General features: G+C 34.6%; 1 protein-coding gene across 1 annotated transcript in view; it reads left to right on the forward strand.

The window, feature by feature from the left end:
- Positions 1-20,396, forward strand: part of LOC129224485 (speckle targeted PIP5K1A-regulated poly(A) polymerase-like) — a 54,437-nt gene extending 34,041 nt beyond the window's left edge. Inside the window, exon 8 of the mRNA XM_054858940.1 lies at positions 19,155-20,396. Coding sequence (XP_054714915.1) covers positions 19,155-20,048 — 894 coding nt within the window. The 3' untranslated portion in view covers positions 20,049-20,396. The remainder of the gene's footprint in view (positions 1-19,154) is intronic.
- The last annotated feature ends 884 nt before the right edge of the window (positions 20,397-21,280 follow it).

Here is a 21,280-nt window from a genome sequence, read left to right on the forward strand (position 1 = left end):
TTGGGATGTTTGTCCTATATAGCAGGGAAAACTAGACCGGATATTGCATATACAGTTAATTTATTATCTCAATTTCAAGCAAATCCGGGTAAAAGACATTGGCAGTGTTTATTAAGACTTTTAGGTTATTTAAAATATACAAATTATTATAAATTAAGTCTATCTGCAATAAATGAAATTAAAGTCAATGGTTTTTCTGACTCAGACTATGCTGCAAATAGGGACGATAGGATTTCGATGGGGGGAATTATTATTTACATTGACAAAGTACCTATTATCTGGCGAACATTTAAACAAAAGTGTGTTTCATTGTCCACCATGGAAGCCGAGTATATATCTTTGACAGAAGCAGCAAAAGAGGTGGTGTGGTTAAAAAGAATTTTAGAAGAAACATCACATTTTGAAATAGCTGGATATAAATTTAACGGGTCTGTAATTAATTGTGACAATATAGCTGCAATAGAATTTTCAAATTCCCCTATAGAAAATTCCAGAACAAAGCATATTGATGTCAGATATCATTTTTTGAGAAACTTAGTAGAGGAGAATACATTTGAATTAAAATATGTGAAAAGCGCAGAAAATCCTGCAGATACGTTTACCAAGCCTCTGACTCGGGGTACATTGAAAAAAATGTGCAAACTCATTTTTGGTAATTATGAAAATGTAAAAGTTTAATATTCAAATGTGTAAATTTTTCAATGTTTCTCAAAAGTGTTTAAAAATTTTTTTTAATTGTTGTTTGAAAATATGTCAGTTTTCATGTCGTTTTGAAGTGTATCGTGCTGTGTAACCGAGAAGGGGGGAATTTGTTAGCATAAAATATTATTTTATTTTATTTAGTTTTTATTCTCGGTCCACAGCCGATAATTTAAAGAAAATAATTTAAAGTTAAGTGTACCTACTTTAAGCCCAGTCTGGTAAAAGTAGAACCTGTCAACTAGTTGGTGCTAACACTTCAATCGACGATTCCCCCACGCCATAATAAATGGCGACTGTTTACTGAAACCATCGGAGATTGCATGTCTTGATGTGTCGATTCAGAAAAGTTGAGTTGTCACCTGATCGACTCGAATTAATTCCACTCGTTGACCGCACGTGCTATGGAGAGGAGTACGAATATTCGCGGTAGTGGAATATGCAAATGAGTGATGGTCGAAGTAGAAGTTAGTGTGGTGACGTCATCGAGGCATGGAATCTCATTGGTTGAAAAAACATATATATTGTGGCGAGTGGCAGCGATCTCTCTCTCGTTTTTCTTCTTTCAACTATCCCCAGTGGTTGGTTCTGAACGTGAAGCCTAGTCCGGCTCACGTGTAAGGGGGTTTTTCCCCGCGATGCTAGCGGGGGTTTTTGTGGTATGTGATGTTTAATATTCCAAGTCCTGGAATTAGTGAATCCAGGTGAAGAACCTGTTGTGTTGTGTCCGGCAAATTAAAATGTCGGGGATGTGAGTTCCACGTGTCTACCTGTGATGTTCACCGATCTACGAATTGTGTAATGGTGCTTTTCATTCGGACATTCCTGAAGTGTGATTCGGCGGACCTTTTGTGTGTTTTCTACCTGATCCTTCGGAGTGGCAAGTGACTGCATCGACATCTTGGTGACATTTTTCTTTATATTTTGGAACCACTTTTGTTATGATATTTTGGGGGTGTATTTTATGGGGATGTTATTCTAGTCATATTTAATAAATGTATTTTTCTGAAACATGTTTTTTGCTTGTCTCCAACTTGACATTACACGGCCAGTTAATGTTGGCTTAGTTTAAATATCTTAACTTCTGGATTTTAAACTTAACTTTAATTTATGCCAACAGTTATATTACAGACTTTGACAGTTATTATAAGAGGTAATGGGAAGAAGCACAAAGCTAGAGCTATTATTGATTCCGCTTCACAACATTCTTATTTATTGCAAGATACTGCCAGAGAAATGTTGTACGAGACTCAGAGTTGTGAATATTTGCAGCACTCTCTTTTCGGAGGAAGCAGTACTGAGGTTTCTAAACACAATGTATTTACTTTATATTTATCCAACGTTGATTCCAGTTACCATTGCAATTTTAAAGTGCTAAGTCAACAAATCATTTGTGAATCCGTGCCTCCTTTAACTGATGATGCTTCTTTAAAAGAACTTGCTAAGTGTGGTGTTATTCCTGTTAATGATTGTGAAGGTCCTATCGAGATTCTAATAGGAGCCGATGTCGCAGGAAAACTTATGACAAGTCATCACAAACTGTTGCCGTGTGGTCTCGCTGCAATTGAGACTAAATTGGGATGGACGGTAATGGGTTCACAACATCCCCAAATGTTGTACGAGACTCAGAGTTGTGAATATTTACAGCACTCATGCCGCAAAATTCCCGAGAGTAAGAATGCATCATTAGTAGTGACTTCAATGCTATCAAGAGCAGATACTATCACAGATTTGTGGACACTTGATACGCTTGGTATTACAGATCCTTCTATGAAGAAAAGTCAAATGGAACTGCAAGAAGTAGCTAAGCAGCATTTTTTGGACACTGTTTCAGTACAGGATAATCGTTTTGTAGTGCACCTTCCGTGGTTAGAAAATCATGCATTGCTGCCAGACTACTACGAATTAGCTTTAAAAAGACTGAAGAGTACAATTATGCGTCTTAAATCTGAGTCCTTGTATGAAGCCTATGAAACAGTTTTAAATGAATGGCTAAAAGAAGGCATCATAGAAGAGGTAAAAGATGATGAACAAGTTCCATCACTTTACCTTCCCCACAGAGCAGTTGTCAAAGAGAACTCTACTACCAAAATCAGACCGGTGTTTGACGCGTCTGCCAAAACAAGAGACTTGCCTAGTCTTAACAATTGTCTGGAGAAAGGTCAAAATCTTATCGAGTTGATTCCAAATATTTTAATACGTTTCCGAAAAGAGAAGATAGGCGTAATATCTGATATTCTCAAAGCATTTCTGCAAATCGGAATTTCACCTGCAGACAGTGGGTTACAAGTGATGGTGAATTGAAGGTGCTGAGGCATTGCCGTGTAGTTTTTGGAGTTTCAAGCAGCCCTTTCCTACTCGGTTCTTGTCTTCAGTATCATTTGAAATACATTTTGAGTGAAATTGAAAAAGGTGAAAGTTCGTTTCCAAAGTCTGTTGTTGAAAAACTCTTAAACAGTTTTTATGTAGACAATTGTGTTAATAGTGTTGAAAATGAAAAGGAGCTTGATATTTTTGTAAAAGTGTCAACTGAGATAATGTCTGAGAGAAAATTCATACTTAGAGGGTGGGAGCATAATGATCCTAATGTTACAGAGCCCGTTGATTCCAACGTGCTCGGTATGATTTGGGACAGAAAATCCGACACGTTGCGTGTAAATACAGCCCGTCTGAAAGAGTTGTGCTTTGAAAAAGTAACGAAAAGAACTATTTTGTCCGCAGCACATCGATTGTTTGATCCTATAGGAGTGACATGTCCTTTTAGTCTAACACCTAAATTGTTGCTTCAAAAGACATGGAAAACTAACTTGAATTGGGATGATGAAGTTGATTCCAACACTAGAAATGAATTTTTGAAATGGGTGGCGGATAGTCGTAATCTTGATTCTCTGCGTTTCCCAAGATATTTTGGCTCTAAGAGTAACATTCAGAACTGTTCAATTCATTTCTTTTGCGATGCAAGCAAAAATGCTTATGCTGCAGTCGCCTACATAAGAATAGAAACCTGTGCTTCTGTGAAAGTCCAATTACTTCAGGCAAGATGTAGAGTTGCGCCAACTGGAAAAGGAGAAATTACAATTGCAAGATTAGAGTTACTTGCTGCCACAATTTCAGCTCGACTTTCCGTAACTATTCTGGCTGAAGTAGAATGCGACAAAGTTTATTTCTGGACTGACTCGTCCACTGTTTTAGCGTGGATCACTAGAGAAGAATCATGGGGCGTCTTCGTTCACAACAGAGTAAAAGAAATCAGAGAGTTAACTGATGTGAAATCATGGTTCCACGTACCTGGATCACTAAACCCAGGGGACTTACCGAGTAGAGGGTGAACAGCTTCATATTTGCCGAGATTGAAATGGCACGAAGGACCTAGATGGTTATATTTGCCGTGTGAAGAATGGCCTTCTGGTAATATTGAGTTTGATGAGAACGAAGTTATCCAAGAGAAAAAGAAGAGTGTGGTATCATCAAACTGCTTGATTTCCGCTGCCACTTCGACAGATTGGTACTATCGCTATTTTTCTAAATATAACCAGATTGTAAATCTCGTGGCCTGGCTCCTTCGGTTTGTTTTCAATTGCCGTTCTTTGAAACAGAACAGAAAACATGGTAATCTTGATCAAGAAGAAATTATGAAATCTGAAGAGAAAATAATAGGAATGATTCAAAAAGAGTGTTTCGTTAATGAAAACGACGAAAAATTGAAGACCCTAAAAGTTTTCAAGGATGAACACAATATTATTCGACTGAAAACCAAACTTGTTTTTCGAGATGACACCGAGGAGTTTAGAATGCCAGCAATTCTTCCGTCAGAGCATGAAGTTGTAAACGGTTAATATTCTATTACCACGAAAAAAATGCACATGCAGGTACTCAAATGTTGCTTAATATTCTAAGAGAACGTTTTTGGATTCTTAATGGGAGGAAAACAGTGAGATCTGTTGTGTTTAAGTGCATTGTGTGCAAAAGATTCTCTTCAAAACATATTGATACTGTTACAGCTCCCCTTCCCGAGAATAGGATACGAGATGCTGCAGTATCTGAAATTTGTGGAATAGATTTAGCTGGTCCTTTGTACCTGAAGTACAATAAAAAATCATGGGTTTGTATCTTCACTTGTGCGGTATGCAGGGCGGTACACTTTGAGTTGGTAACTGCTCTCTCAACCAAAGCGTTTTTGTTGTCCCTGTGAAGATTTATTTCACGCCGTGGCCGTTGTAATCTAATTTACTGTGACAACGGCACAAACTTCGTAGGAGCTTCAAATTTATTGAGAAATTTGGACTGGGATAAAATCATCACTAGCACTTCTCTCCTTCCTATTCAGTGGAAATTCAACCCTCCCTCCGCTGCTTGGTGGGGAGGTTTTTGGGAGAGAATGATAGGTGTTCTGAAGAAGCTACTGAGGAGAGTTTTAGTTCGCTCTTCTTTAACCTATGAAGAAATGATCACAGTGCTTTGTGATTGTGAATCTACGATCAACTCTCGACCATTGACGTATATGCCTGGGGATGATGCGGAACTGCATCCTCTCAGTCCTAATTTGTTTCTGCAAGACTTTAAAAACTCTGGTGTTCCTGACATTGATGCTGTCAACCATCAAAGTCTTAATAAACGTATTAAATACCGTCAAAATATACAAAAGGATTTGAGACAAAGATTTAGAGCAGAGTACTTAGGAGCATTAATAAAAAGAGCAGAGCATAAAAGTAAACTGCACATATCCGTGGGTGATATCATTTTAGTTGGAAGTGACAATATGAAGCGTATTAACTGGCCTCTTGGCAAAGTTATTGAAGTTATACCGAGCAAAGAAGGAGTTGTCAGACTGGTTAAACTTCGAACAGCTCATGGACAGATATTAAGGCCTGTGCAAAGGCTTTACCCTTTAGAGATTTCTTCTTCTGATCCCATTGTGCAGAAATCAGAAGAATTCGCAAGAAATCCGGCTGCTGAGACTGTATGACTGTATCTCCCTGATGATGTCCCTGAGACTGTATCTCCCTGATGATAACATCTCTGAGTCTAGAAAAACTAGATCCGGACGTACTGTTAGAATACCTCAAAGACTTTGTTTGTGACCTTGCTGAGAGAACAATCATGTGTAGAACTTTAAGTTAATAAACATTAACTTAGGTGGGAGGATGTTGAGGTATGCCTCCATCTTTTGACATCTCCCTTTTAAGCCGCCGAAAGTTTTGCTATCGCAGTTTGGCAACGGAGGAGAGTTTTAATTTTGTTTTTCATAGAATTCCAATGTTGAGCGAGCGGGGATAATTCATTCAGAGTTTTGAGCTACATTTCCCATTTTAAAAGGTGATGTGATTATGATATTAACACCTCTGAGAAGGTTTTGAGAATTTATGTTGGTTCATTTCAAGTTTGTAAATAGTCTTTATGCTTTATTGTGCTAGTCTTTCAATAAATGTTGTCTCTAATGCCGAGTACTTCCTGATTTGAGCTACATATTCAGAGCAAATACATTAGTGATTCTTCACACACCATGTATTCATTTTTTGACTAATTGACACTTACTCTTTCCGTTCAACTCACTTTCATTGTTTAACATTACTTTGAAACAATAATTAAAAATGTTATTCAAATATTTTTAGAGGTTATTTTCTCAGAATGACGTATAATGTGTCATGTAAATTTAAAATTTCAGTAAATTGATCAAAAAAAAAAAAAAAAAAAAAAAAATCATTGTTTTATAAAAAGTTATTTGATATTAATAGTTTCTAAAAATTCATAGCTAATCAAAAATAAAAATGTTTTCGCTTTTTTTTCTTCTTATATATATACTTTTAATACATTTATAACCATGATGATCTACTTTTCAACAAAATAACTCCTTATTGAAGTTTGACGCACTTATTAGACACTAGTTTTGGAAATTCCATATGTGTCAGCTAATTTTCTCTGGATTTCTCCCTTTTCAATTGATTTTAATATTTCATACCTTTTATCAATCTCAAGTTCAACTAACTTTCTTTTTGAAGCCATTTTATGTAAAACTATAACACAAAGAGCAACAAGCTGAACTCTGAAAGTTCAAAAAGGCAGTTGAAAATGTACTATTTCTTAATCCCTTGCACCAGAAATACTGCAATGCAAGTAACTTTTACTCTAGCACTATTCCAGTGTCGCCACAAAATATTGCAACTGGAAAAAAATACTTTGTACTTTTCTACTGACACACATTTTCATTGAACAGAGAGTACAAAAGTTAATCTCAAATAGAACAACAAAAGAAAAACAAGTTTAGAGAATAAAAGAGTTCTGAGTAGTTTTCCAATGTAGGTTAAACTTACAAGGAGGTTTAGTTATGCTGCTGTTTTATTTAGTTGGTAAAATGCTGGTCTGGCATCAAAAATATTCTTAGAACGCTATAAAAAAATAATAATAAAATAAAATAATTTGCTAAGTTAAGTTTAAAAAAAAAAATTATGTGGTCAACTTACAAAGGGTTTTTTACAGTACTCCAAACCAAATTTGGGGTACATTAGTGATCAAGATAGAAAAGTGGTCAAGTTACAGAGGTTTTCCTTCATTATACAAGATAGGACTAATTCTGTTCCTGACAAAAGCGGTCAACATAGACAGGTGGTCAACTTACAAAGGTGGTCAACTTTACAGGTTTTTACTGTAAAAAGAAATTCCCCAAGTTTTATAATTATTTAAAGAACAAAATTAAAAGGCCAAAAATTTTCTCCTTTTTGGTCGATTTTTCTTGAATATATGTCACAGTTAAGGGTTTAATAACTTTAGCTACTTTTGTAAATTTCACAAAGTGCTGTCAATATATGCACATGTGCAAAAATTTTCTGAGTGTGGTTGAGACCAAAATTTCTACATGGATTTATCTCTATCATAAATCAAGATGTTCCCATGTCTCACAATGTAAAAAAGTTAATTTTAATATGAAGTAGTTTTAATTTAGTGGAACTGGTAGTTTTATTTTTAAGTGTTTTCCACAATTCAAATTAGTTTTTCTAAGCTTTATGTTGCAGGCTGTCTGTTTTTAAACAAAGATATTTTTGCATAAACTTGGCACCCATGAGAGTACAAATTTAGACGCATGAAATAAATGCTAAAATTTTTGTTTTAAAGTTTGAAATATGTTTGTTTTTGTAATCTTCTGAAGTATAAATTGTTATGTTCCAGCAATATTTACTTTCTCTTGTGGAATAAATAAATAAATAAAGGAAATAATAATACATTGAGTGTCTGGGAATGGAATCAATGGTTAATGGAATCAGCTGTTTTAATGAATTAAATTGTCAAAAACAAAACAAAATCCAACTTTAAGGTTAAAAGACTGCTGGATATTTGGATAAAACTTGCCACATAAATGAATCAAGACTATATATATGACGAACCATTTCCCACAAACACGTGGTGTATCAGCCCAGGTTTTTTTTCTTTGCCATCTGTTTGAAATATGTGGGGGTTTTTTTTTTTGGTTTTTAGTGAAAAGAGACAGGGTGTTACACACTTTTAGTGCCAGTTTGCTCCGGAAAAGTTAAACAAAACCAGTGAAATGGAGAGGGACATGGTGTCAGGAAGACTTCTGCATTGTAGAGCAACAAGGATGAACTCTGAGGACTAAAAGTACAGTACAACCTCGATATCTCGAATCTCTCGGGACAGGAAATTTTTTCGAGATATCGAGTTTTTGAGTTATCAAGGTTTTTAAAAAATTACGCTAGTAACTCTCCCATTTACACACACGTACGCTATACATTGGCGTCGTCAGCTGAAATTTATTGGGGGGGACCATTCGGACACTGTCATTTTTAAGTTGTATCAAGAAAAATGCGTGTATATATATATATATATATATATATATATATATATATATATATATAGTAAATGAGATAAAAACTTGACATCAAATAGAAATGGGTTTATATTTAAGTTAAAAAATACAGGTACATCTTGATTTACATATTTACACAATAAGAAAAAAAATTAAATTCCACCAAATACATTTTTTCTAGACTGCACATGGGATACGAATATCCGTGCTATTTTTTTTGTGATCAATTTCATCCAAGATATTTTTGTGAACGTAACATAAAGCTACATGATTTAACCGCTTTTGTGTCATAGTCGACCTTAGATACATTTTGAGCTTTCTCAACGCACTAAAAGCTTCTTTCAGCTTCACACGACGAAGCGGGGACACCAAAAGCAGCCGCACCAAATTTTCAACATTTTGAAATAGACCCCTAACTTCTTTAACGGCTGACGACAAAGCTTTCTTTGCTTCATCTAAGCAGTTAACTTTAAAGTTTTTATGGAATAGTTGAAGCTCAGTTTTTAAAGCAGCTATGTTAATTTCAGGATAGGGAGCTAACTGTTCTACGTCCTCTACTTTTAAAAGGATATTTTCCAGCAAAAGTTGTTTCTTAACCCCTGGTTGATCCAAAATTCGGTTCTTCAAGCCATTAGTTGCAGTATCTATCATTTCATAGTACTGCTGACGGTAGAATTCTTCACCGGAATTAAACTCATGCGAAAGAGCAGGACCACAGAATCGTTTTGGTGGTTTCTTTTTCCTGGGTACAGATAATGGTTCCAGATCATGTTTTTCTACTGCCTTTAAACATTCTTCAAAAATTGTAGAAACGTTTTCTTCTCTTCGCAAATCTGTTAGTCCGTTAATAATCACTTCAATTGATTTACATAAACCTGCCAAAGTGTTATTCCTCCCCTGAAATGCCTTATTTGTTTTCTCTAGCATTTCGATTACGTCTTTGCCCATAATCAGTCCTAAATATGTGGCTGCTTTTTCAAAAATACTCAATAAGCCACTTGCTCCCTCATATTTTTTTGCCGTTAATTCTTTCAATGTTCTCAAAATTTTATCGTAATTTTTAGGCACCTCAGTAACTTGAGAATGCCTATATATCCAGCGTGTGGGGCACAGAGGTTTTATTTTGGCAATATTGTTCACTGGGCGTTGTGCTGAATCTTCATGAACGAAAGCTAAGACAGATTTAACCTTTGCGTTTGAAAAAAAAATCCCTAACTGATGCAAATAGTCCAAAGAATTTCTTACTGCTCTTGAAGAATCACAAGCAGCTTTCATTATTAGGTTGCAACAATGAGTACCACAATGAACAAAATCAGCTAGTGGTTGTTTATCTATTATAATACTTTGAACACCTATTTTACTTCCGCTCATGTTTGATGCCCCGTCATAAGTCTGTCCCCGCAATCCTTCTAAGGGAAGTTGAAGCCGCAATAAAACATCAGTTATGAGAAATGCAATGTCTTCTGTTGTCGCAGGAGTTTTGTAGAATCCCAGAAAGGTTTCCTGAGGATCCAAATCGTCTTCTAACCACCTCACACAGATGCTTTCCTGCTCGTCCCCTGAAATGTCTCTTGTTCCATCACATATCACGGAGAAAATAAAAGGTGATTTTGATTTTATTTTTTCTATGAGAGTTAAACTAATTTCTCGCCCAAATATTTGAAGAATCTCATTTTGAATTTCCGGGTGAGTAAATTTTATCTCTTTTTGAAGCCACTGTTTGAGGCTTACGTTATCCTCAGTGCGAAGTCTCAGTAACTCCAAGAGGTTTCCTTCATCATTGGCGTGGCCTCTAATGGCTAATCCTTGTCTTACGAGGTATTTTAGACTGCTGATAATAGTTAGCAGCGCTTCAGCAGCAATTCTTTGCTCCTCAGCTTTCATTGCAGAAAGTTGCTTTTCGATGGGGGCTTTTTGCTGTACATGACTCAATACAGCTTGAGAATGAGCCGCACTTTTTTCATGGCTGTTAAACCTCTCCAGGGCTTTTTTCCAATTTTTAAAGCCCTTTCGATAAAAAGTTTCATCTGCTTTTGAGGCAAGCGTTTTTTCCGGTGACATATGAAAATATTTGGTGCAATAAAAACATCCGATACCGTCGAATCCAGCAACATGCAACCACGGAAATTGTTTAGACCAATGCTTCTGAAAGCTTAAGGTTTTTCTGGCTAAATGTTGGTGAACGGGAAAGTCATCAGGCAATATATCGGGTTGATATGGTTGACTAATACTGAGCAATGCTGCAGAGGTCGTGCTAGTCGAGCTTTCATCTTCATTAAAATTACCACTCCGTTCTGTTTCCAGAATTTCTATTTCATTAGTTTTTATTTCGGGTTTGTTTGTTTCAAGATCAGAATTTTCTGGAAGGAAAAATCATAAAATTTATTGCTCTACATCAATCGGAACAACAAAGGCTTTATTGATAAATCTAATGATGGTGTAGCAGCAAATGCAATAATTGAAACGTCATGACGTAGAAAAGTCAGGTTGAATTTAAAAACCAACAATAAAAATTTTAAGCTAAGACTGAAACAGATCAATGCTATAGTTTGTAATAGATTCAAATAATACTGGAGTAGCACCGTTACACAAATTTATTACACTAGGGGGCTCTGCCCCCTGCTCGCTGACGCTCCCCAACCCTCGAAGATTGCTTCGCAATCTTATTTGATTCACAAAGATTTAAATCGTCAATTAGAAAGAAACAGATTAAAAACGCATTATGAGCTCTCTTTGGGTCAAAAAGCACCCCTTCCCCGAGTTTCAAAATAACTTGTACCAACTTGCAGAGCCGTAAGGGCTAAGGGGCTCCTGAACATTGAAAAATTGCAGTTTTGTACGTTTGAAAAGTCGCTTTCATACTTGTGATCTCTAGTAACATATTTTGCTCTTTAGCTCGGGGCTTGAATTGAATTTAGCCTATGATTTTTCGTTTAAAATGAAAACCTTAAAGTTTGTGAATAAGAAAGAAGAAACATGCAAATCGAAAAGACATAACTATGGCAACGCCAAATATAACATCAATAATTTTAATGAAGATGAGATTATACTAACTTGATTTTTAACTGCTTGTAACTTTTTTTCCTTTTGGAGACAGAAGTTCCCCACCATGGGTCGGGTTAGATCTGAAGTAAAAAAAGCCGCTTTTTCCAATGGCGTCAAAAAGAAAACTGTGGGACAATTCCTTCGCGTTTTACTGATAGATTTGATAAAGAAAGTAGTGCCCAAATTTTAGCTTAGCCTAAAAAAAATCGAGCTAAAAACGCAAATAACTCCCGCCGTATTTAAATTAGAGCAAAAACAATTTGCGTAGAACGCGGAAAATTCTACCCTTTCCAACGATGTATAATATTAATATATGCAAGTAATTTTTCACCTCTATAATAGGCAATTTACGCGAAATTTGATCTTAAAAAATTAATTACCAAAAAACTAATTCGAATTTAAAAAAAAAATAAAACCCCAGGTGCACACCCCCGGGGCTCGAAGTAATTTTGTACAAAATTTCAACTCTGTAGGTGCTATGGGGTCTCCTGGACGCACGTCCGCCACAGACTTCCTTCCAGAATTTCTTTGAAACCTTACTTTTATTTACTATAAAGAGATAATGTTTTTGTATTTATTCAACAACACCATTTCACGTAAGCGCCCAATAGTGTGGAATATTTTTATCCTTGTGATTTTGGCACAACCGCCAAATTTTTAATCGATTATCGTTTCATTCGGGCAAGATGGACGAGTCCGAAAGATTTCATGTCCAGAATATATTGGTATTAGGAGTAAACATTCTATTGAACTCGCACTAGCTAAACTATGATGGTTTGGTGTGTGGGGAACGAGTGCAACGAGCTTGAAACGCGAAGAGATTTGAATGTAACTGCTTGCAGTTCCTGACGATTTTGAGGAGCGATAGTGAGCAGGGGCGCAAACCCTTAGTATAAAAATATTTTAACTAAACCTGATTCAGTATACAATATTGATTAGTTCCTTTATTTGATGGCAATCATTTGTTTAATTTAGAGGAGAAATGTCCACATTGAAAAAATAATTTCGTATTTTTATAAGGCATAATTTTAAAAGGATGCGGGTCATTTCCATGAAAGTAGTACAAACCATGTCCAAATTTTTTGAACTTCGCATATTAGTTTTAATAATTTTCACCTATTAATCATATTTCAAAATTGATTGCCCGTTAATTTGGGTAAAGTAAAGTATTAATGATTTGTATAAAAGTTTATTCGAAAGGAAAAAATCGTTCTTTATGAAAAATCGTTCCAATCATAAAGAAAAATTAAAATTGCAGAACAAGCATAAAATGAAATAATAATTCCAAAACTTAGTTAGTCAGCAAATTCAAGAAGAAAAAAGAAACTTTCAGTGACTAACTAAGCACGGAAGCTATATACGACTTAGTTTTCTTTAAAATATTATCAGATTCAATGTAATTGTTCAATTTTCCAAGTGGCTGTAACATTGTGGACAGTGCGAAACAAAGAAAACGTTGGGACATGAATGTAAACATATTGCTTTTTCTTTCTCAAGTTGTGCTGCTACTTCATTGTTACGTTAAGTATATGATACAGCTGATAATTTTATTTTGTTATTCAAAAATTTTAATATCAGCTACGCGTGCGTGCTTCCTTTACCTTCTTTTTTCCATGTCTCCCTAGGGACATCACTTGAAATGTTTTCCAAGGAGGGGGGGGGGGGGGGGGGGTTCAAAGGTTATATGGGTGATTCTACAAAAGCAGGAAAGGTTAGGTTCCACACTGATTTTTATTCTGTTTAATTTTCTTAAAAGCTTTTTTCTTGAAACTTTCATACTTCTTGAGCACTTTAATTTGAATACAGTAAAAACTCGATGCAACGCTATCCGATACAACGATAATCCCTCTACTACGATAATATTTCGTGGTTCCGGTGAACTCACATAGGAATTAATGTTGTCTTTCTCTCAATATTGCGATATTCTCTACAGCAATAAACTCCCGTAAAACGATATTTTTTTTTTAATTTTCAACCCCCCCCCCCTTTATTACGATAATTTGGTTTTTAAATAATGAAAAATATCTTATTTTATCAACTTTTGCACTTTTTTTCGGTTTTTCCGAACAAGAGAAGACTTACTGCTAATTGCGTACTTATTCCTTTTTACCACCGCAAGAATTACTAAAAATGTTACATACCCATTTTTGAACTTCAAGTTTTAGTAAGAACAGCAGATAAATCATATTAACAAAATGCTCAAGGAATCCAACAAAATGGTGATAAGAAACAGAGTTATAGTACAACAAATTAAAAATTCCATTTTTAAATCTATAATAATTGAACTCAATCCTAGGACAGGAGAATGACATGAAACCTGGGGACAAACTTTAAAATGCCGTACCTTGATTATTTAAATAATTAAATTTAGTTCAAGGATGTTCTTTTACACCTTTAAGTATGCTTAATTTAGTGCTACAAATTAGATTTGTGGAATGTTGATATAACATTTTTAAACAACTCAAGTATATTTGAGAAACGAATGGGGACACGCCAAAAGAGTGACTTTCTGGTTTTTCAAAAAAATTTCTAGCCAAAAATAAATGAGTTATTGTTTTAATAGGAATGGAAAAACATCGAAAAAGTTATTTCTAACTATTAAAAAAAAATTCTAGGCCAAACAATCCTTTGTGTTAGGTTCCTGGGACATAATATTGTTAGGATTTCGGAGAATAACCCAAATACGTTTAAACTTAGGTAGTGCATGTACTATAAATAACTACTAATTTTGACTACTAATTTAATAATAACTACTAATACTAATTTTGTCTGACCAGTCCAAATTTAGAGTAGTTTTTTGTGAAATATTGTATTAAAAAGATACTCTCATAAGATGTACAGTGGCTCCCAAAAGTGTTCGTACACCTTGAAATTTTGTAGTAAAACTAAATTAACGCAAAACTAAATTCGAATATGAAGTCCTTTTTTTTCACATCACAACTGATTTTATTTTTGAAATTTGTCAAAAAACGAAGAGATAGAGAAACACTACGCCACAAAAGTCACCGTACGCTGAAATATTTTGGAATAAATTCATGATTAAAATTATCATAGGTCATTTTTTAAAATTATTTTTGCATTGTGTTGACACTATAGAGTCATTTGACTTGAATTTTTTGTGCATTTTTTCCCTAATATTCTGCTTATTATTTTTAAATGGCTGGTATTCGTGAAAAAGCAACAAAGAGCATTCGAAATTTTATTTCCCCCCCCCTCACAGTAGTGGTTAATTGGTTTGAAATGTCTCTAAATTAGTTAATGTATACCATTCTATAGTAAAGTGCTTAATAAAATACTTTTGAGAACGGAATCAGATCAAAAGCAAGATTAGAAAAAGTCAACCGGCAAAGCTAACAAAGCATGATCGGAGATTTACTGTTAAAAAAATATGAAAAATACACATTTGAGTGCTGTAAAAGTTTCTGCAGAATTCAATGAAAAATTTTGCGTTTAATTTTCTCCTAAAATTGTTCGCCGAGTTCTCTGATTAGCTGGATCAAATAAGACCTTTTCCCGCAGAAATTTTCTCGTTCTTGCGAAAAACAGAAAACTTACGCTTACCGCTGCAAAATCAATGATAAATAAGCTCAAAATGTTTTGGAATAACGTCTTACTTACAAATGAAAATGAATTCAACATTTTAGGTTAAATTGTTGTAATTGTAAATAGAAGAAAAAATGAGGAATTTAATCTTAAAACTAAGTTGGATTAGTTTATCAGGACGGTGAAGGTGTTCTTGTGTGAGGGTACATATCAGCATCAGGACTTGTTAGTTTGGAATTTTTCGATGAAATAGTGTATCATGCTGTTCATTTGAATATTTTGAAAAACAATTTTCAACTATTAGCCCAAGATTTGGTTATCGGGAACAACTTTGTATTTTATCAAGATAAAGATGAGAAGCACACGGTTTTCAACGTTTGCGTCTGGTGCCTAAAAAATTGTCCTTAATCTTAGAAATATCTCCTCAATCCCCAGATTTAAACTTAATGTAGCATATTTAGAGATATCTGGTGGCTAGATTACGAAAATACGGCATTGAAACGAAAAGCGAACTAGAAACAGTAAGACTCGAAGTGCGGTTGAATACTTACTCAGAAATTGCACAAAAAAAGAAAGGAAGAACAATGAAATCTATTCTCAGACGTTTAAAAGGTGTTGTTGGTATACTGCACGAACTTAGTAAAAAGTTAGATTATTTTTCTAATATATAGATATTTTTTCAAAGTGTACGAAGACTTTTGTGAGATAAAGTTTCTAGCACTTTTTGATTTTTGATTTCTTAAAAATCAAGTTTTATTATGTTATTAAAACTTTTCATGCAGTTTTGTTGAAAATAGATCATGATCTTATAATTAAATACCTATTCCAAAATATTACTTTTAACCAATGAATAGGGGCGTATTTCATTGAAAATCGTAAGTGTATGAACACTTTTGGGAGCCACTGTTTAGGAATTTCATTCGGAAAATTGAAAAGTAACCCCATCTGAATGGTATAAAACCGGTGCGCCCCTGCAGGCATTACACTTAACAGATAGGTACTTACCAATCATTGTCTTTTGCCTTTTTGAAGACGGTTCCGTGGGATGTTGATAGTGGCACCTGGATGTTGATGGTGGTTCAGTCGATAAAAAATGCTCAGGTTCATTTGATGTAGAAGGTTTGCTACATTTTCCCGTTTTAAGCCACCTCTCCATAGTTGTAATCGAATGTGTAAAAAAAGTATAATAACCAAAATAGAAGCGCTCTTCAGGTCACTATACTCTCAAAGAAATCAAAAGATCACATGAAATTATCTTAATTTTTCTTGCAACTTTTCCCAACAGAAGAAGCGTATTTTATTTCTGTCTTTTTTTTCTGGTCATCTTGAGCTTCTTTTTTCGTTGGTCAATTGGAAGTGACATCACATTATCCATCTTTCTGCTGGCTTACGATTTGCTTTTGAAATTACTCCTTAATTTTTAGACTCCTCCCCTTTTTTTCCTGTAACATAACGCTTTTTCGGTCAAATTTGAGATGCCGCAAACAGATTTAAGAAACCTCGCTTCGGCGAGGTACTTTGAAGCCACGTGTTGAATAGTTTTAAACACATGAAGCGTCCTTTCCCTTTCTACCCCAAATTTAACCTTTGACCAGAAAAGTGGTCTTCTAAATTTCTTAGCATCCTTTGGCCACGGTGTTCTTGCCAGCTGCAAAAAACCGCCAAAGAGGTCTGGTGTCTCATTTTGTTTGGGTAACATTGGGGTCGATATAAATTGAATCGAATTGGAGAAACAAACACTGCAAAACTCGAAACAGAACCTTGCAAGCGCCGAGAAACGAGATAAGAAAGAAAGGAGCCGAAACTCAGATCCCCCTCTTCTGCTGACTTCTGACTTATTAGCGCTTTAAGCGCGAGAGCCGAAAAAAAGGGGGGCGGGAGGGGAATTGTCCATCTGATTTCAGTACCTCAAAGTTGTCCAGTTGTTTCCCCCCAAATAGCAACAAATACGCTGGAATCACTTCCAAGCTGGGAACGCCAGGGTCACGACTTGTGTTTTCAATACGGGACCGGGCATAGGATACTTTTTGTGAGTTAAGGCAGGGCTTCCTGCCATGGTTAAGGGATCCCCCTGTTAACAATTTATTATCCCGCTAACACATCTCTACTCTGTGAATGGTTGACATTGCACTCGGAAGAAAGTGTCACCTTTCTTGCATCCTCCACTGAAGCTATGCGCTGAGAGCAGAGCAATGCTTTGTCATTGGATTTCACTTTCCGTTCACTTTACACACCGCCTATTTTGTTTTACAGTTCTTTTTTTCGATGTTCATTTCGTTTTGTTTGATATGAATTAAACATGGTAAATTATGTATTATGCGACGGTTCAAAGTTTTTTTTTTTTTTTTTTTTGTCAAAACAATAATAATTTCCTCCAAAATAATGAATTTCATCTTGACAATTATCGATGGGAGCCAAATTTCAAATATTGAGGGGGTCCGGTTCTCAAATATTGGGGGGGTCCGGACCCCTTGGACCCCCCCGGCCACGACGCCCATGACGCTATATGCATTTATATATGTACTATGGGACCACTTCGAATTACGATCAATAAAGTAGTCTTCAATATTTCACTAGATTTGAAACTTTTATAATTATCGATAGTGCACAGGATGAGATTTTGATATGAACAACAATTTCAACTTGTTTTTCACCTAAAAATTTAAAAATTCTAATTTTATCTTTAACTAGTAACCTCACATTCAAAAAGTTCTCAGCAGCCATTTTGTAGGAGTTAAAAAACCTGAATGATGAAAATGAGGAACGCATTTTCTGTTTTCGCTTGAAAACTGACGGATGAAAAATCGAACCCTTTCCTGAACACTCCCCTATTATCTTGCTCCAATCCCCTATTCACAAAATTTTTAAGAAAAGGGATGAAAAACGTTAAGCAATTGTCTCTGAACTGGTTTTACTACAAAAATTGCCAAAGCATAACGACAATTGAAACATGCTTCTGTGCAAAAATTTCGACATATCAAGGGTTTTAAAAAATAAATTTTGAAATAACTATGGAAAATACATAGGGGTTTTTATGGAAAATGCTGGGGGAAAATTTTATTAAATCAAAACTGTTTGAAACAAACATGATTCATATAAGTGGTGGTCACTAATCATTTTTGGTAAAGTCAGGGGAAAAGAACATTTCAGCTAAAACGCAACAGGTTTGCTGTCACAAACCCGTCTACTTATATGGGCTTTTTTTTTAGCTAGAATTTCTTTCACATTGGATTACTTCATAATTTTGTGGTTAATTTCATCTCCCCCCAAATGTTTACAAACTAAAAGTCATGATTTTTAAACTGAGTATTTTGCCAATTTTTACTTTTGACCAAGTAAAATACCAGACAAAAATCATAAATTATTGGATATATTTAATAAATTAATCTATTTGTTTGCATAATTTTAGCACATTCATTTTTCCTTTAGATATAGTGAAGCACCATTTATACGTTTTTGAAGAAACTGTATGAAAAAAGCGTATAAAGAAAAAAACGTATAATAGGTATACATTAATGTGTATTGGACTCCGCAAGAGCCAATTTAAAAAACCTATAAATGATTAAAACATATAAAAGTGAAATATATAAACAGTGACCCACTATACTATTTTTGAAGTTTTTTGAATTTTGTTGTAGTTAAACTTCACCAGCTATGTAATTAGTACATACATTGGCACGGCTATTCCTTTGAAAGATCTATTGAATGATAGATCCTTCTTAGATTTGCTTACTGATGATAAATGTAGCTTTGAAAAAAAAAGGTACTTTTTAAGAAAAGTTATTGGTCAATTTTCGATCTATAAAAAGAAAACGATGCATGGATCAGCTCCCCATATGACAGCTAAAAAGTTCAAGATGTCCTGTCTTGTCCTCAGTCCTCTTCATAATGTGGTATTCTTTTCTGTACTTCATATTTGTATATTTTTATTGTTTTTGTTTGATAAGTGAAACTTATTTCCCCAATTAAATTTTTTTCTTGACATATTCATTTTAAATGTTTAATTTTAAAAAATTGTCAGTTTTTTCAATAAAATATGTTATTTCAGGTGTCCCCTATATGTGTTCAAGATCCTTTTATATTGTCCAAGAATGTTACTGCTAATGTAAATCATATTGCAGTTCATTCTTTCAAACAAGCCATGGTTGAAGCATATAATATGTTGCAGAAAGCTGGGAATGAACTGCAGTTAACTCATTTTTTCAACCTGAAAAGGTTTGAATATTCGAAACATTCGTCAGGTGGGAGTCGTATAATTGTGATACATCCGAGTCTTGATGATTTTCAACTATTTGAGAATGAAAATCAATGGTACTCTGAAGTGGCTTGGGGAGTACACGAAGTTCTGGACTTTGTGCTTCTATTTGAATGTGAAGTTATTGATATGGACAGCAGAATGCCAAATTCATCATTCCGAAAGAATTTTACCTCAAAAGACTTCAATCTAAATGTAACGGAAGATTCCAAAGATTTTCCTTTGATGCAGAATGATCCTGTAATGTTTTCTGAAATGCTTTCCAAAAATATTGAAGTTGAGCTTGACCTTCTATTGTCCATCCAGTGTTCAGTGTATCTTCGCACATGGTTTAATCGTAAAAATATTAGCGAAGCATTTCAAGGTGAAACCGATGAGGTGCTAAATGGCAAAAATGTTAGTGGAACAGTAGAAAGTGAAGCCTTAAATCCTGTTTTACGTCAGGAACGTTCCATCTCTAATGCGATACTTGCTAGTAGTCCTCTACTAACCTGCTCAGAGCCCATGCTTTGGTTTCGGTGTGACATTTATAAATATAATAAGAAAGAACTGTCAGATATTGTTGTGATGCTTGTACCACTTAAGCCAGCCAAAGAGATAACTGCTGTATTTATGTTTCTGCATAGTTTTCTACCAAAGACTGTGATAAGATATTTAAGATCTATGAAGCAATCTGCTGAGTCATAAAATCGAATGTATTTGATGTGCACAGTACTGTTGTTGGGAAGGAATTATTTGGGATAACACACCTATTTACAGGATAGATGCATTTTTGTTGGACCAAAAAACAGGTCAGTTTAGATTATTTTTGCCTACTATTATTTTTTTATATGAAAAAGGATCAAACAAGCTTTGTGGTACAATATGATTAAAGTGAAAAGCCAATGTAAATAAAGCACAAATTCTGAAGAAAATACAGTAAACAGGTATTTTAAGGCTACAATGGGATCTCTTCATCAGTGCAAAAAGTTCACTGCACAGCCAGAAAGTCGCGAGAGAACTGACTCGTGACTTAACTAAACAGCCCTCTCCTGACGTTCTGGTTATAGCTTTTTGCACTGATGAAGAGGCTCCATTGTAGCCTTGAAATACCTATTTACTGTATTTTCTTGAGAATTTTTGCTTTATTTACGTTGGCTTTTCACTTTAATCATACTTTTATTTTTATTTTTTTCAAAAAGCAGACATTTATTTTGTTAAAAATGGAGATTTGAAACCAATTCACTTTCAATTTATAGTTTGTGTTGTATTTTTAAAAATTTGCTCAATTCAATTACACACAGTGATATTTTTGTACATATATTTGCACTTTATTCTCGCAATTTCAAACTTAGACTTTAAATTTTTAATATGTTTGAGTATAAGAAACTGTTATGTACAATAATGTTCAATATCAACTTTCTGGAGAAAAAAAATTACATTCAAAAAATAATGATACATACGTGTTTTGGGTGAGACTTTTCGGTCTCACTCGCAACACATACAAATTACTATTTTTTGAATTCAAAATATTTTCAGAAAATTGATATGTTATATTATAGTATATAATGGTTTCTTATTCTCAAATTGATAATTAAAACCCAAAGCTCAAAACTACTGGAGTAAAGTTCAAATATACAGTCAAAAGTACCCATGCAAATAGTTTGAGCAAATAAATGAATTATTTCAGGTTACAGAGTACCTCCGTGCCCCCCCCCCCTCTCCTCCCAAACTACAGCGTTGTGTGTATAAGTTCTATCATAATGAATTTAGTGCAACATTGAAAAAACTATATTTTTAAACACATCATGAATATATGAATATAGTTTTTATTTGCTGTGTATCATTACATCAATAAATCATTTGTTTCATACATGTCTTTCGATCTTTTTATTTTATAATGAGTATTTCTGAACTTTTCCAAACTGTCATTTACTTTA

This window comes from Uloborus diversus, chromosome 6 (assembly GCF_026930045.1).
Source record: "Uloborus diversus isolate 005 chromosome 6, Udiv.v.3.1, whole genome shotgun sequence".
Classification (NCBI taxonomy): domain Eukaryota; kingdom Metazoa; phylum Arthropoda; class Arachnida; order Araneae; family Uloboridae; genus Uloborus; species Uloborus diversus.